Source organism: Salvelinus sp. IW2-2015, linkage group LG4q.2, assembly GCF_002910315.2.
Source record: "Salvelinus sp. IW2-2015 linkage group LG4q.2, ASM291031v2, whole genome shotgun sequence".
Classification (NCBI taxonomy): domain Eukaryota; kingdom Metazoa; phylum Chordata; class Actinopteri; order Salmoniformes; family Salmonidae; genus Salvelinus; species Salvelinus sp. IW2-2015.
In genome coordinates, this window is record NC_036843.1 from 25,741,774 (window position 1) to 25,759,766 (window position 17,993).

The 17,993-nt window shown below is 44.0% G+C and overlaps 1 protein-coding gene and 1 pseudogene across 3 annotated transcripts; both read right to left on the reverse strand.

The window, feature by feature from the left end:
* Positions 1–448: 448 nt before the first annotated feature.
* tulp4b (TUB like protein 4b) lies at positions 449–11,343 on the reverse strand. 3 transcript variants are annotated; one of them, XM_023987000.2, is made up of 16 exons: positions 11,255–11,343; positions 10,171–10,264; positions 9,479–9,748; positions 8,923–9,051; positions 8,536–8,697; positions 8,052–8,232; positions 7,654–7,761; positions 7,328–7,491; positions 6,773–6,997; positions 6,287–6,521; positions 5,967–6,111; positions 5,580–5,724; positions 5,259–5,352; positions 4,951–5,094; positions 1,157–4,815; positions 449–908 (listed from the first exon to the last, which is right to left on the reverse strand). In XM_023987000.2, exons 2-16 carry the CDS (start codon positions 10,186–10,188, stop codon positions 792–794), a joined length of 5,796 nt encoding a protein of 1,931 aa, XP_023842768.1. In that variant the 5' UTR covers positions 10,189–10,264; positions 11,255–11,343; the 3' UTR covers positions 449–791. The 3 variants fall into 3 exon arrangements, with proteins under 3 accessions (XP_023842768.1, XP_023842766.1, XP_070299539.1); XM_023986998.2 differs by having other exon boundaries at positions 6,266–6,521; XM_070443438.1 differs by lacking the exons at positions 8,923–9,051; positions 9,479–9,748; positions 10,171–10,264; positions 11,255–11,343 and having other exon boundaries at positions 6,266–6,521; positions 8,536–8,826.
* A 4,338-nt stretch (positions 11,344–15,681) lies between these two features.
* On the reverse strand, positions 15,682–16,868 carry LOC111963074 (myc target protein 1 homolog; annotated as a pseudogene).
* Positions 16,869–17,993: the final 1,125 nt, after the last annotated feature.

Consider the following 17,993-nt stretch of genomic DNA (forward strand, 5'->3'; position numbering starts at 1 on the left):
ATTGTTGTTTTTCATAGGGTCTACTAAAAGTGATGATTGGCAGAAAGTTAGGTCTAACATTGATAATATACAGGTGTTACAATTTATTTATGAATGTGTTCCAATTAATGGTGTAGGGGAGTATGTGGTCATACAATAACATTTACATAATGGCTTGTCAATAATGGCACAACTTAGGGAAATGTGGATATTCCTATAGGATCACTTCATAGAAGTGATGTTATAAATAACTTCTAAATAAACTCTAATACCTCTAATTCCTTCAAACTCATCTTGTTGTCTTTCCACAATCAATATGGTCTCCTTTCTCACAATACATCATTTCAACACTTTTGTCCAGCACTGCACTTTTTCTTTAATCAGGTCTTTTAAAATTGCACTTCTCCACAGGGCAGTTTTTAAATCCGAAGCATAGATACAGTAAGTAAGAGCAACTTACCTTCTAAAATGTTTTTATATTAGGCCTACTAAAGTGTATTTCATAGCCAGTGATGTAGTTGTAAAAAACWAAATCGGTGGGTAAACGCTGAAGCACCCTATACTTTCAATGCATATTTCCGCTCGCGCAAAAGAAAGAAGGTGTGTAAACGGTGTTTACGTGCGTTTACCCTCCACTACACCACTGTTCATAGCCCCATAAACCGTGTTGTGCTTGCAAAGCACTAAATTGACAGTCCCATGTTACAGGACCCAGGAACATCATCTCTGATTATGTTGTCATTATGCACCAGTATAGGTTGGAAAAGATACATATGTATGACACATATGTGGCACTGGGTGAGAGCAGTCTCTCACTTCAGCCTTTGAGTAACATTGGCTAAGGCCACAGCAAAGGCCTGCACTGCTGAGAAAGGATACTGGAAATCCAGGATATAGGCGTTCCCATCGATTCTGCCAAACTGCATCACCTGTAGAAAGACAGGGGGAAAAATCTGGGAAACAGATATAACGCTTTGAGGAAGGCCTGTTTTCATCGCTCAATGTCTACCTGGAGCTCGATGGGTACTGACTCAGCTAAGCCATAAAGAGGTCAATGTGACAGTTGGTATTTTAAGCAACCACAATACTACACTGATTTTAGAATTCTAACTTATATACAACTGCCGTTATTAACAAATCATCCAGGTTTCTGTAAATAATAAAAGCAACATCTTACCTGTCTGCCATCCAACTCGATCTGAAAGTTCTTAGCAGACTCCTGAGTGACCCGTCCTCCGAAGTCCAGCTGGTAGACTTGTGTTGCCTCGTTCCAGAGTGGCTGCTTATTGGCCATGACGTAGACGAATCCCTGGCTGCCCAACCCGCGGTCCTCTCTCTCATTGGCCTTCCTGCACTTGATCTCTTCCAGTTCACTGGCCATCCTCAGGCTCCTCTTACTCTTCCAGCCCTTCTTGGAGCTCTGGCTCTGGTTCATCAGTTCGTCTCCACTGATGAAGAGCTCGGGCTCACTCTCAGAACTATCCTGGAACTCGTTGGTGGTACTTGTCCTGTTGAGCTTCTTGGTTTTGTTCAGCTGCTCCCTCTGGCCTTTGGGTTTCTTCTTCTCCCTGCCGCCCAGCCTGGGGCTGGAGATGAGGGAGTTGAAGTCGGAGAGGGCGCGCCCTTCCTTTTTGGATTTTCCCTCTGAGACGGTGGTCATGTTTGCCTCCTCAGCTCGGCTGTCCAGACGTTTACGGCTCTTCTTGCWGAACCTGTCAGTCCCCTGCCGGTCTGGAACAGGGCTTTCATTTAGAGAAGACGGCTCCTGGAAGCTACTGGCAGATTCCGTCAGCTCCTCTGTAGGGCTTTTGGGTTTTGGCAGCATGGTTGGTGGAGGAGGAGGAGGAAGTGAAGGAGGTGGGGGAGGAGGAACCGTAGGAGGAGATGGGGAGAGGACTGGCTTCTCTAACAGTTGATGAGACTTGCTGGGCAGGGTGGCAGAGCCTGAGGGGTCCTGCATGGGTAGGCTGTAGGGGTTCCAGGGGTGCAGGCTAACAGGTTGCAGCTGAAGCCCGGCACAGGAGCTAGCTCCTGGGTACATCGGTGGCAGAGGGCAGCAAGCCAGGTTGGCAAGGTTGGGAGGGTATCCAGGTGGCAAGACCAGGTTGGGGTCCTGCTGGGTGAACTGGGGAACTGGGGCAACTACTTCGTTGGGAGGGCAGGGTGGTGGAGGGCTCTGCATTGACTGGAGTGGGGGTCCACCCTGACCTCCCCCTGGAGGGAAAGGTGACAGGGAGATCTGGTAACCCGATGGGAAAGTAACAGTGCTTGGGCTGCTGGGGGGTTTTGTTGAGAGTAGGAAAGGCAGCCGCGTCATGTCCAGGTGCTGAGCATTGCTGAAGATGAGTGGGGGTGGGGGCTTGTGCGTTGGTGGTGGAGGGGGAGCTACGATAGTCTGTTCTTGAGGTATCCAGAACTCCTCTGCGGTGTTTGGGTCCCACTGGTATGGCGGAGGACGTTTCAGAGTCAAACTAACCTCCCCAAGAGTCAAGTGACGACACTGCTGACTTAATGCCTCGTCTTCGGTAAAGGCAGAGTTCACATACACAGTCCTATCCCTGCTGTTATCAACAGGACTCAGCAGATTGTACGATGACTGAGAAGCAAGAGGTGAAGTGCTTTTGGAGTGGACAATGATGGTGCTGTGATGAGCACCTTTTCCTGGTGGGAAATCCTGCCGCACCACAGTGCCTCCTGCTATGCCACTGCTGCTACTACCACCCCCGCTAACACTGACACTGGTGCTGCTGCTGTTGCTGCTGCACTGAGTGCAGGTATATAGAGCTGTTGGCACCCTCTGCTGGTAAGAGAGCGCTAGTGCAGCACTGTTGATCTTAGACTTGGACGGTAGAGTCCTTGAAGCATCAACCATCTGGGACACCTTCAAGCGGGATTCCCCATCTCGCCTGTCACGTCGCAAGGTAGCGTGAATCATGTGACTACTGTCCATGCGTTGGGGAGGGGGAAGTGTTGTCGTGTTAATGTTAACCTGATTGGCTGGATCTGGGTAGGGGGGCGGGTCTCCGCTGGGTATGGAGTATCGTGGCACCGAGAGGCGGCTTAGAGTCGCTGAGCTGTAAGGAAGATGGACTTTCTTACTGTCAGACGATGAGGTGACTTTMAGTGTGGCCGAACCTCCCATGCCTTGAACAGCGTAGGCGTTCTGGTTGCGTATGAGTCTTCTGCGAGGGCGACACACCTCCTCTACATTCCCACTGCTGTCAAAGGTCGTGATCCTCTCGTATCCCATCTGGTACTGGAGACCAACTGGGTGGAGTGAGAACTCGTCTTTCTTCAGACAAGGGTCTGCTGTGACCAGTATGTTGGGGTTGTCACAGTTGGTGATGAGGGTCTGAGGAGCGGTGGAGGTTGTGGCGGTGGCTGCAGACACGACGGTTCCTGGGTAGGGCGGGGGAGCGTTCACCTTCCTCATCTGGATCTCAAGGGAAGTCTCTGCATCGAGGAAGGAAGGAGGTCTAGACCGTAGTGTGTCTGTGTCTATGAATGAAAGAGTTCTAGATCGGGAGGAGTCCGCATCGAGGAAAGACGGGGGTCTAGATCGCAATGTACCGGTATCTACATCAATGAAAGAAGGAGGTCTAGTCCGTATTGTGTCTATGTCGATGAATGACGGCGGCCTAGATCTTGATGTGTCTGCTTCGAGGAAGGAAGGAGGTCTAGACCGTAAGCTGTCKACATCAATGAATGATGGAGGCCTGGAWCGCGGTAGACTTGGCCTGCYCAGAGTATGGCTCTGAGTATGGCCCTGCTGTCCTCTTTCTGGTCCCAACTCTGGACTGGGGTGGGGTACCTGAAACTGCTGCAAAGAGATGGTGGGGTAGCCAGTAGGCGGAGGGGGCAAGGTGATCTGCAGCTTCAGTTGCTGCTGCATTTGTTGGTGCTGCCTCTGCATCTGTTGGTGTTGCTGTTGTATCTGCTGATGCTGCTGCTGCAACTGCTGCTGTTGCTGCCTCATCTCTATAATCTGCTGTCGGATCTGCTGTTGTTGTTGCTGCATTTGTTGCTGCTGCTGATGCATTTGCTCGTGCTGCAGTTGCATCTGTTGGTGCTGCTGAGCGATTTGCTGCTGTTGCAAGTGTTGGTGCTGCTGTTGGATCTGCTGTTGTTGCTGTTGCAGTGCCGCCTGTTGTTGTTGGTACTGTTGTTGCAGTGCTTGGTGCTGCTGAGTCTGTTGCTGCTGCTGCTGTTGGATCTGCTGTATGTGAAGCTGTTGTAGGTGTTGATGATGTTGTGGAATCTGTGGTTGTTGGTGCTGTAGTTGTTGATGTTGCATCCTCTGTTGTTGCTGCTGCTGCTGCTGCTGCTGCTGCTGCTGCTGCTGCTGTTGCGTTTGTATCTGCTGTGGTTGTTTGGACTGCTGTTGTTGGTGCGTCTGTTGTGACTGAGGACGTTGTTGGTGAGGTTGTTGAGGGAGGTTATGTGGAGGCGGAGGTGGAGGTAACGTTCCAGCCAGGAGGGGACCCATCTCTAGCCCATTAAATATCACCTGTCCTGGGTTGGAGTACCTTCCTAGAGTCCCACTGTAATGTACTGCCACAGCATCCTGACCATGATCAGACCCCAGAACAGAGGCTGAGGCCGCTGCTGCTGCTGCTGCTGCTGCTGCTGCTGCTGCTGCTGCTGCTGCTGCTGCTGAAGCCGTAGCTGTGGGATTGGTCAGGACATCCAGCTGAATGTTCTGATTGGCCAGCAGGGACTGGACCAGACCAATGCTCTGAGTGGGGGACATGGCCTGGGCGGGGCTGTGGATGGGCGCGATGGGGATGTTGACCGTACATGGAGGGTTGTCACCTGTCACTCCAGATGGTCCCGTTACTGAAACACAAGTCAGGGACTCTTATGAATTACATCAACATACACATTGATCCACACAAATTTCAAATTCTGAAAATCCTGTATTTAATCATCCTGAAAAATCCAGTGAAATCCAATTCTTTCCTTCATTCATACCTGGCAAGTCATCCTCATCCTCACTGAAGACGTTGGGGTTAAAGACCGGCAGGCTCATGAAGTCAAGTGATATTCTCCGCACCTCTGGAAGGTAGATTGTCATCTGCCTTGGTTGTAGATGGAGCAAACTGGTCTTATAGATAACTGAAATGGAGAGAAACATGTCTTTGGTCAAATTTGACAGAAAAATGACAGAAAGGAAATAGCAGTCAAAATAAAGTAAAAACGTAAAAAGTTAAACACATTAAATTGGGCAATGTGTGATTTAATGTGTACATTTTGTTCTTCTCACATTGTAGTGATCTTACCTGCACCCAGATTAGCAGGTAAGAAAGAAGCAAGTCCCACAATTTTGAACTTAGTCCCCCAAATATTGGACGTGACTTGAGCCAGGTAATTATGCTGTGAAACCAGGCAAATAAAAAGGCAGATGGATTATTTGGTGWTTTTTTTTTTAACCAAATGAAAGATGATCTCAGAACCCAGAACCAAGTATCGTATGTGCTAGCTAGCTAGCTACCTGATTTACTTCCGGCTGTGGAAGTGGCAAAATCGAAACAAGCGAAAACAGCAGTTTCAGCCAATAGAATCACTATGAACTTTCCACATAACACATATTCAGATAATACCTCAGAGATTCCATCCATGGACATCTCTCGACGTGTCAGACTGGGAGAACGAATCAGAGGCTTCTTCGTTGGTAACCTTGGTGATCGAAGCCCTTCCTGACTAGTCCTAGACGTCTTGGGAGATTTTCTTGATTCAATGTTCCTTCTACGCCAGAAAACAACAAAACCAATGACAAATAAGAGCAAAATAGACTAATTTTAAATAATAAACACTGTCGTTACAACAAGTTAGAACAAATCAAATGATAAATATGACATTTAGGAAACTTGAGCTATTGAATTAGATGGATCAGCGACAGGCAATGTTTAGGATTAAAGTTGAATATGGTAAATAGAAATCTTATAATGTCATTCCTACAGAATCTAGACCACTGTAATGAAAGATACCTGGAATGCTTGGGAGACCTGTTTCCTCTGGATAGTTTAGGCGACTTCTTCCCGACCCACTCATCACTCAACTCAATGTCGCTGGAGTCGGAACAGTTACAGCTGTCAGTCATGTAGGAGATCATAGCATTCACACACACCTCGTCTGAAATAAACAAACAAACATACAAACAACAAATAAAAAAGGATCTATGACTCAACCTAAACAGGTCAGAACTGTAGAACTTCTGAAAAACAATAGTAGGGGTAGCTGTTTGTGTCTGACATACTATCTATTTTTTAAAAGCTCATTATAATACCTTTTCCTGTGCCAAGCCCACCTGCTTTGCTGTCTGTTTTGGGGTCCATGATGATGAACTCTGGGCGTAGYTTGCTGATGCGTCTRCCTTTGAGGATAGGCACCAGCCCCCCTAGGTGTTCMAGGTATAGGGTGTAACAGGGTCCCCCTGCCTCTGGGTTGTCCTCCGCTCGCTTCATGGTGCAGTGCAACCTTTCGTTGCCAGCCGTGGGGTAGCTGACAAAGTCCCGGATGTTGTTGGGATCAGGAATGGGAGGCTAGAGAAACAAGAGAAGAGCATTAACAGTTGGTTCCCAATTCGCACCCTACCCCTTCCCTTGGCCCCTTAGCCCTTTAGAGCTTTAGAGTCTGGATAGTTATAATCAGGGTATTGATGGAGCTTCCAGCACAGTTACAGATCTACAAACATTAAAGGGTTACGACCAAGGGGTGATGTGATTTTGAAATGAACAAGTCTTTGAGSTGAGATAATAGCCTACAGTAGCCGACTGAATAAATCTCCTTCTACCTTGATGGTGGGTATGAAGGCGGTGGTGACATAGGAGCAGAGTAAGGAAGGCATGTTGAGTTTGCCCACGTCCCTCTCCTCCCTCAGGGCGCTGGCGATGCCCTGTTGGCACAGCAGCTGCAGGCTGGCCACCCGGTGCTCCACTCGCACCACATACAGCGCCGGGCCACATGCCAGAAACAGACGAGAGTCTCTATGGCCCCAGCAGATGGTGGTGATGGGGCGCTGCAAGGCAAAGGTTGACAAGGCAGGTTTCCAGTCAGCCCTGTTGTATTCACATTGTATGGAACCTTGATTTCTGGTTTTCTCCATAGCCGACTGAACTGAACGAGACTTGGAAGTGTGGCAAGACAACATTTCATATTAAGTTTAATTCCTGTTAGCATTGTGGTTATTGGTTGRAGATTTCAGATGACCTATAGACTTTGACTTATATGTGTTAGAGGACCTACCCAGAAGGCAAAACTGGTTGAAATTATGCCATGCAAACAGATTACAACAAGTTKGTAAATATCACCCTAACGTTTCAGAGGATGAAATCAGAGGGGAGCTCACCTGGGCAGGTGTTTCTAATGTGTAGATATGTTCTCCTTGGACGTTGTAGAACTTGACCAGGGCGTTCCTCATGATAGAGCCAGMGGGGACTCCAGGGACACCATGTCTCTCCATCCCAGCTACTGCCAGGAGGTCCCCYTGCGAACACCACTGTACCTCCACATCTGAAGAGGAGAGGCTTCAGTCACATCACRTTCATACTGGAGAGTATCTATATATTACACAGTGGTGGGTTTCCCCAGTACATTATCGCTCTTAATGACARCAAACTACTTCACATTACGAATTTGGTTGGCTCACACACAGAAGATTGATAAAGTCAGTACCTTTGAGTCCTGAGCGGATGACGGTAGGAGCGAGGTCATCGTAGTTGTTCATCAAACTGATGTCTCCTGATATGAAGCTGACTGTCAGAACGGGCTTCAGGTTACGTACTAGGGGAGAGAAAAATATACACATTAGCCTCCTGGCCAATGTACTGTCGCCATCGTAGTGCACAATCATAGTGTTCAAATCAGTGGTAAAAAAAAAAAGTTAGCGGTACATTAGAGAGAGGTATAAAACAGGGATTCCCTTGTTCTTTGTTTTAGCGTTAAAACAATATGTTACCTTGAGGTGGGTTATTGTCATTAGAGTTAGTGTCGATATCGGTGCCCAAAAAAGCAGTGCTTACATTATCTAAATAAGCACACTATCTTACATAATAATTACTACATGATCTTACCTTGAGGTGTGTTATTGTCATCAGAGTCGGTGTCGCTCTCTGTGCTGTCCTCCACCAGGAAACAGGGACAGTTCCAGGACATGCCGACAATGCCATCTGACTCATGCAGGAGGACGTGGGCGATCATACGACCATGGCAGTCCATCACTATCACCTGACCATCAGCCGTACCAAACAACACCTGAAGTACAGTGGGCAGGAATCATTTTATGAGAGAAAGCCTATATGGAGCCAGTTTCCTGGACGTAGATTAAGCCTTTGACTAAGAACAAAATTTTCTCCATTATAGGGTGTAACAGGGTCCCATATTATTTTTAGTCCTGGACTAGACGTCATCTGTGTCCTGGAAACCAACAGATGATTTAATATATCAGGTGTATTTGTATCTGTATGTAAAAGTGTAATACATGTAACAATGTTTTGTTTAGGTGTGATAAGGGCTTTATTGATACATTTAATGCATTGATTGATTGAGGCGGTTTACCTGTTGGTCATCAGGTGTCCAGATGCCACAGGTGATCTGGCTCTCCAGGTTAATCTCTGAGGACCAGTGTCTCTGTCCGCTGACTGACCCCACCAGGACAAACCCATCCCGGTAGGCGATCAGGGCCTGGCTGCCATCATGAGACCATGTGAAGTCACTCACCTGATGGAGAAAGATGAGAGGTAAGAGTAAACATACATACATCAATACATGATATTTTCACAAATACAAAGAAATATGAACTTTTTTTAATCCTTGAACTAATATTCTTCCCATCAATTAATATATTACTCTGATGATGATGATGATGATTGTGCATTTCATATGATCAATGATAATGTGTGTGTGCTGATGACTTCAAACTTACCTGGGCAGGTACAAACTTACCTGGGCACCGCGGTCATTCACTAACTCCACAGACCACCGTCCCTCATATTGAATCCAAACAAAGATGCCTCCCTCCATGTCACACGTGGCCAGCTTCTGAAAGGGCTCATTCCAACGGACCAGCACTACCTTTAGAGAAAACACAATGCAACTGCTGTTACACTCCACCAACACAGGGGTCTGTCTAGGAATGTGAATGTGGAATACAGTTCAATATTCAACATGAAATAGGCCTCCACTGTCCTGATGGGAAAAAAAACAAAAAAGAGAGTGATGGGAAAAACAACAAAACTGTGAATTTCCTCCACCCCAGTTGCTGATGGTACAGTCAGCACAGATGTGAGCTCTTACAAAAGACTCAGTATAACCTAGAAGCTACACAATAATTGAAAGTTATCAGACGGTTTCAGAGAAAATATTGAATATGCATATATATATATATATATATATATACTATACATACTTCACACTAACACACATCAAATAATTTTCTAATGGTTGCCCTCTGCCTAATAAGATATTGAAAACACAAAAATGACAAAGCCGGCCCACACACCTCACTGTTGTGTCCTCGCAGGTTGAAGTTGATTCTCTGAGGGGTGTTCCTGTCTCTCCTGCAGTGGCTGGATGTGAACGTTACGCCCACCACCCCTCTCCCGTTCCCAGTGGCCAACCAGCCCTCCTCATAGTAGCGCCGCTGGCACACCGGTTTGTCCTTCTCGCTCTTGGGGACCCGGCCCTTCCAGGAGAGGCAGAGGATGTTGGAGTCGCTGCAGAGGATGGGACCATGTTCCACAGCAGCTAACATCCTTACTGAGTGACCAGGCTAGGAGGTAAACAGAGGACGAGAACATGGTAACCTTTATTTGTGTGTGTTTTTTGTGTTTCCTATGTTCTTGATTAAAGCATTTGTGTCTCTAACTTTTAATGTGTAATTGCTGCTGGTCTTGTAATGCACGATTCGCATAACAAGACTCACTGTTTAATGGGATTCACTGTTTAAATAAAATAAAAATAGTTTAATCGACTGACTTGCTTGATTCTTTGTTTGTTTTTTTTWGTTTTTTTTTAATACATCACACTTTATTCTAGGTCATTAGGTAGGCTAAAGTGCTTAGGTTATTTCTCCTATTAAACCATCCAATACAGTCAAGTCATAACTCAATATTACTCGGCTATATACGACCAGGTGATATAACATGTAGAATAGAATACAAAATAAACAAAAATTGCCCACATGTTACTCACCTCACAGTTCCTGGACATTGTTGACTACAATTCCTCCTCTGTAGGTGGTGTCCATGTTTCCATGCAGATGGTGCACTGAAGACCAAGAGAATTCCTAATGTCCGGAAAAGAGAAAATAATATATAAATGAAAGGTTTCACAGCATTCGGTTTACTACACCAAGACGGCTTGGGCCTCAGGTCTTGAAATGTCTATCCTGATTGGTACCCTATGACAGGGCCATTACATAGGCCTGTGTCTTCATGTGATTCCAATCAAGTGTCTGACAAAATACCTACAGTATGGGGCAATGCAGTTTGATGACTATTCAATGTCAAGAAAAAATGTAAAGTTAAAGAATGAATTAGGCTTAAGCCAATGTGTCTATTCCAATAATATCAATAGCCTGTACACACGCTATAGATTCAATCGAATAGGTGAAGTCTTTAAACAGGAAAATCACTGCCTTGTCCATTCAGTGCATCAACCTTGAAATGAATATTGCTCTCAGCTATTAAATGGAATGGCAAGCGAGAATCATGGTCTTTATGCAACACTGCATTGCACATTCTGAACCGAACACTCTTGCGTTCGTGTCTCCATAGGTACTGAGATCAGTCTGTTACGTCATTAACACGATACTGATTCAATAAAACTTGTAGATTTCAATTAATACACGGAAAAATAATAAAACCTTATGGAAAGCGAACGTTATATATATATATATATGGTGGGCTATTTCTTATATATATATATATATAACGTTATATATATATATATATATATATATGGTGGGCTATTTATATATATATATATCAGTAGGCGATCCATCGGCTATATTTTCCATATTTACAATAAGATGGATACTCAACGAATCAATCAAATCGCGCTATCACAGTGAATTAAGATAATGCATGGAAATGAAAGCCATCACCCTCATCCACCGCTTTTCGTTTAGATGGAATCAGAGATCTCGAGGAACCTGTATAAAACGGATGATTTCCCTCTTTCGTATTTCTTTATCTGACCAATTCCAATCGCAAAACTGACAACATGTACATGCCACATACACACACAACAAAAGAGCACACGATGCAGAACTCACTTTATCAAATATAAGGTCGCTGTCATATCCTTGATCTGTGCAGTACACCAAATACTTGTAATGATAAGGTGCAGTCGCGTTGCCAACAATAGTGTATATAAACCCTGGATTGCATTGCCATGTGTTGGCCATTGGGCGGCTTTGAAACCAATTGTCGGCCATATTGGCACTCCCTAGTAGGAGCAGTCCTGCATATCAAATCAAATCAAATTGTATTGGTCACATACACAAGGTTGGTAGATGTTATTGCGAGTGTAGCGAAATGCTTGGAATGAATGGAATTCTACAAAATGTCAATTTAATGATTAAAGAACAAAATTGCACATATTTAAGAATTTCTGTTGTAGTAGTGGGGACAGTAACAACAGTAATCTCTCAAATTATATTTAAGAGGAAAATGTATTTTTTTTATATAAACTCGGCAAAAAAAGAAACGTCTCTTTTTCAGGACCCTGTCTTACAAAGATAATTMGTAAAAATCCAAATAACTTCACAGATCTTAATTGGAAAGGGTTTAAAAACTGTTTCCCATGCTTGTTCAATGAACCATAAACAATTACTGAACATGCACCTGTGGAACGGTCGTGAATACACTAACAGCTTACAAACAGTAGGGAATTAAAGTCACAGTTATGAAAACTTAGGACACTAAAGAGGCATTTCTACGGACTCTGAAAAACAGCAAAAGAAAGATGCCCAGGATCCCTGCTCATCTGCGTGAACGTGCCTTAGGCATGCTGCAAGGAGGCATGAGGACTGCAGATGTGGCCAGGGCAATAAATTGCAATGTCCGTACTGTGAGACGCCTAAGACAGCGCTACAGGGAGACAGGACAGACAGCTGATCGTCCTCGCAGTGACAGACCACGTGTAACAACACCTGCACAGGATCGGTACATCCGAACATCACACCTGCGGGACAGGTACAGAATGGCAACAACAACTGCCCGAGTTACACCAGGAACGCACAATCCGTCCATCAGTGCTCAGACTGTCCGCAATAGGCTGAGAGAGGCTGGACTGAGGGCTTTTAGGCCTGTTGTAAGGCAGGTCCTCACCAGACATCAACGGCAACAACGTCGCCTATGGRCACAATCCTACCGCGTCGCTGTACTAAACAGGACTGGCAAAAATTGCTCTTCACTGACGAGTTGCGGTTTTGTCTCACCAGGGGTGATGGTCGGATTCRCGTTTATCGTCGAAGGAATGAGCGTTACACCGAGGCCTGTACTCTGGAGCAGGATCGATTTGGAGGTGGAGGGTCCGTCATGGTCTGGGGCGGTGTGTCACAGCATCATCGGACTGAGCTTGTTGTCATTGCAGGCAATCTCAACGCTGTGCGTTACAGGGAAGACATCCTCCTCCCTCATGTGGTAAACTTCCTGCAGGCTCATCCTGACATGACCCTCCAGCATGACAATGCCACCAACCATACTGCTCATTCTGTGCGTGATTTCCTGCAAGACAGGAATGCCAGTGTTCTGCCAAGGCCAGCGAAGAGCCCGGATCTCAATCCCATTGAGCACATCTGGGACCTGTTGGATCGGCRGGTGAGGGCTAGGGCCATTCCCCCCCAGAAATGTCCGGGAACTTGCAGGTGCCTTGGTGGAAGAGTGGGGTAACATCTCACAGCAAGAACAGGCAAATCTGGTCCAGTCCATGAGGAGGAGATGCCCTGCAGTACTTAATGCAGCTGGTGGCCACACCAAATACTGACTGTTACCTTTSATTTTAACCCCCTCTTTGTTCAGGAACACATTATTCCACTTCAGTTAGTCACATATCTGTGGAACTTGTTCAGTTTATGTCTCAGTTGTTGAATCTTGTTATGTTCATTCAAATATTTACACATGTTAAGTTTGCTGAAAATAAATGCAGTTGACAGTGAAAGGACGTTTCTTTTTTTGCTCAGTTTATATATTTATATATTTTTTTATGTTTAGCTCACATAATATAAATTAAAACTTTGCATTAATGTGTCTGTAATATAATCCATGTGGCAAAAACTAATGTAGAAATTAATAAATGCATTTCTATAGCTTCCAAAATATTTTTCACAACGGTGGGGGAGTGCCAAGATGGAGGTACGGTGGCTTCAACATAGAGACCCTTTTTCATCTAGTGTATATATAAATCATTCGTTGCCAAACTGTTTGAGCTGACGCTTGGCTCTCCTTTAATCCCAGTTGCCATGTAGGTTACATTGGGCACGTTCCAGGTCGTTTTTAATTGTAGTCGTGATGTGCGGATCATCAGCTCTCACAGAGCAGGGAGAGGTGTTTATACCGCTTAAGAATCGGACCCTTTTTTCAATTTTCGCCTAAAATGASTATCTTCCTGTAGCTCAGGACCTGAAGCAAGGATATGCACATTATTTATACCATTTGAAAGGAAACACTTTGAGGTTTGTGGAAATGTGAAATTAATTTAGGAGAATATAACACATTAGATCTGGTAAAAGATAATACAAAGAAAAAACATGCRGTTTTTTTGTACCACCATCTTTGAAATGCAAGAGAAAGGCCATAATGTATTATTCCAGCCCAGGTGCAGTTTAGATTTTGGCCACTAGATGGCAGCAGTGTATGTGCAACGTTTTAGACTGATCCAATGAACCATTGCAYATCTGTTCAAAATGTTGCAAGACTGCCCAAATGTGCCTAATTAGTTTATTAATACATTTTCAAGTTCATAATTGTGCACTCTCCTCAAACAATAGCATGGTATTCTTTCACTATAATAGCTACTGTAAATTGGACATTGCAGATAGATTAGCAAGAATTTAAGCTTTCTGCCCATATCAGATATGTTTATGTCCTGGGAATTTATTTTGTTACTTACAACCTCATGCTAATCACATTAGCCTATGTTAGCTCAACCGTCATGCTGGGAGGGGGGCACCGATCCGTAGAGATTTTAAGATCTCAGGAAACACATCAGTATGAAGGATGTAGCGATTCTCTAAGATCCCCAGTGTGAATACAATAATGATGACCTGGTACACAAAGAAAAACATGCAATTTTCAGAGAAAAATCAGTTGATAAGAAATAAAAATATCATATATCAATGTTGATCTCAGTGAGTCAACAGATKAAGATATTTTTCCAGCAATAATCTGAAATAATTTTGCAACAAAAACATACATGTGTTTTTAATAATATTGTAGCTTTTACGACCTGACGAAGAGCCTTGCAGGATCCAGACGTTGTTTATTAGGTAAGGTATGTGGAAGAGCTTATGAGTGTTCAGGTTCTATCTTTTTTTAAACCTACTTTTTCCGACCCTGCACCCCACTAAAATATATGTTTGATTCCACTTTACTGATGTTGCTTTCATGGAAACTCATCCCTCTGCACTACTGATATATCACAGAAACTCATCCCTCTGCACTACTGATATATCACAGTAACCCATCCCTCTGCACTACTGATATATCACAGTAACCCATCCCTCTGCACTACTGATATATCACAGTAATATCCTCTTCACTACTGATATATCACAGTAACCCATCCCTCTGCACTACTGATATATCACAGTAACCCATCCCTCTGCACTACAGACATATCACAGAAACTATCAGATGTATAGAATGGAGTTGTAGGCAAACAAGATTAGACTGGATCACAATAAAAACTTTATTAAGAACTTTATTATGAAATCACAGAAATATGGGCCATAAGGGACAATCCCCCTTCATCTTATTGCACATAGATTCCATTGGAATACAGTTCATAAAAAAAAACATGGGCTATAGTATGGTCAATCAGAGCACTATTTATTTATTTAAATCCATCTTTTGAAGTTCTCTTAGTTAGTAGACTGAAAAGAAGGCAGGATGGACGTTGGACCAAACGAGGGCCAAAAGGCCAAAGGGCACCTTATCCAAAACGGAATAGTTCTCTATAAACACAGGGCCCCTGTCTCTTCCAAAGACTGCCAGCAGTAAACCCTACTGTAATAATCACTTAACCTACAGTACCAGTCAAAAGTTTGGACACACCTACTCATTCAAGGGTTCTTCTTTATTTTTAATATTTTCTATATTGTAGAATAATAGTGAAGACATCAACACTATGAAATAACACATATGAAATCATGTAGTAACCAAAAAAGTGTTAAACAAATCAAAATATATTTTATATTTGAGATTGTTCAAAGTAGTCACCCTTTGCCTTGATGACAATAGTGTGCAAAGCTGTCATCAAGGCAAAGGGTGAYTACTTTGAAGAAGTATTTTATACTTTTTTWATTTGTTTAACACTTTTTTGGTTACTACATGATTCCATATGTGTTATTTCATAGTTTTGATGTCTTCACTATTATTCTACAATGTAGTAAATAAATAGTTAAAATAAAGAAAAGCCCTTGAATGAGTACACACTTTTGACTGGTACTGCATTTATTCACAGGCGGCATATGTGACATCATAAGGTGCATTCCTCTTGAAAGATGTGGATGACACTGTCATATGTGGGAGGAGGAGTCTGTGTGGACAGGATTCCTTTAAGACTGCTGTTACCCAACCAGAAAGATTTCCGTTGGGGTTGAGCTGGCATGAGGGAGGCAGTATCTGCTGCTGATGAATTGGTGGCAGTAGTGTCATGAAGGGGCAAGGTCATGAAGGGGCCCTTGGGCACTGGTCAGAATGTGGATGCTCCGGAGCTGGGTTTCTTCCTCAGTGGCTCAACYGGCTCCACCGATGGCTGTCTATAGAGGCTTATTTAGAATACCTCCTCCTCTGAGGCTGTTGTCGCTGCGTCGGTCGAACACTGTGCTCCGGTAGAGRCCCAGGCAGCTGGCCATGTGTGAGTGCTGGGAGGTGGCTGAGYGGTGCTGCTGTTTGGGGTGCCTGGTAATATTGGCAGAGCCTCTGCTTCTCAACAGCCATGTAAGGAGGATGTAGATCAGAGCTCCAAGCAGTACGCCCACCAGCATGGACAGACAGAAGGCTAGGACTAGGTTACCTGGAGGAAAAGATGGAAGATATTAGACAACTTTTCAAGACTTTCCCTAATGTAGCACGAATAGTCTAGACATAGACATGCCGCATGTCACACAAATTTAAAGTCAACAGATTTGAAGAGAACTGACACCAAGGGATGTGTGCTGGGATAGTGGGCAAAACTGGTTAAAATTACATCATTGCAACCAGTTTTGCCTGCTGGGGTTGATCAAAAAGGAGAGGCAAGGAACTCACTTGTTGTATAACTGAGTTATCAGATTCAAAATGTTAGTATAACTTCCTTGATAAATTGCAAATGATTGCTTCCATAGTCCACAATTGTAATGAGAACCTGAGTACTAAATTGACTAGTCAAAGATGGTCTCATATCACTTAAAGGACTGTCGGTTAAATTCAGACAATAACTTTCAGCATTAACATTTCACCTGACTAACGATTCCAGACTGATGTATTATATACAAGTATGTATTATAAGACCAAAATAACATAAGGTTGTACTGTAAAATGCATCCTATACAGAATACTAATGCAGGTAGCATTTCCTTAATGAAAAAAATACACATGTATTAATAAGGCAGGCTTAAAATTCTTGCCAATGTTAAATGATTGTAGTATATACAGAAATGGATTTTTCTCATTGAACGCCATTATAATACAGAAAATACAATTATTTGAACCCTGCAACACACTGAACTGGACTTTTTCAATTTTTTCTCTGTCTGTTTTGCTTGCAATAGCAGAAACTTTGCTTTCATGCTTCCTGCGCCTCTCTCTAGTTACATTTTTTTTGCTGGCGCTTTGCTTATCTATGTGGGACAGAACTCTGGGAAACAAGGCTGCTTCCACTGACAGAACTCTGGGAAACAAGGCTGCTTCCTCTGACAGAACTCTAGGAAACAAGGCTGCTTCCTCTGACAGAACTCTGGGAAACAAGGCTTGCCTTCCACTGACAGAACTCTGGGAAACAAGGCTGCTTCACTCTGACAGAAACTCTGGGAAACAAGGCTCTCCTCTGACAGAACTCTGGGAAACAAGGCTGCTTCCTCTGACAGAACTCTTGAACAAGGCTTTCTTCCTCTGACAGAACTCTGGGAAACAAGGCTGCTTCCCTGACAAACTCTGGAAACAAGGCTGCTTCCTCTGACAGAACTCTAGGAAACAAGGCTGCTTCCTCTGACAGAACTCTAGGGAAACAAGGCTGCTTCCTCTGACAGAACTCTTGGAAACAAGGCTGCTTCCTCTGACAGAACTCTGGGAACAAGGCTGCTTCCTCTGACAGAAACTCTGGGAAACAAGGCTGCTTCCTCTGACAGAACTCTGGGAAACAAGGCTGCTTCCTCTGACAGAACTCTTGGAAACAAGGCTGCTTCCTCTGACAGAACTCTGGGAAACAAGGCTGCTTCCTCTGACATAATTTCCTCTTGTGAACAATGGACTCTTGGCTCCATTATTCAAATATGGTGATTTACTTGTATGGCAACTATGTGATTTTTAGATTAAGAGCCTTTTTGATGTTCTATAAAGTGCTGCAAATGTATATTGTAATGTATAGGGATAGGGACTAGGGGGGTAGAGCGTACATAAATATAAACACAACACTCTGTTGTATACACTAACCTATTTGTTTCCAAGTGTCTTGCAAGTGTTTCACTAAGGTTATGATAGGCAAACCCACCAAGAAAACTCACTGTCCAAAAAAAGTCTGCAGTGCACACAATCAAGTATACAGTGTGGTGGGATTTACTTCAGTTGTTGTGCTACTCCCTCTTCCCT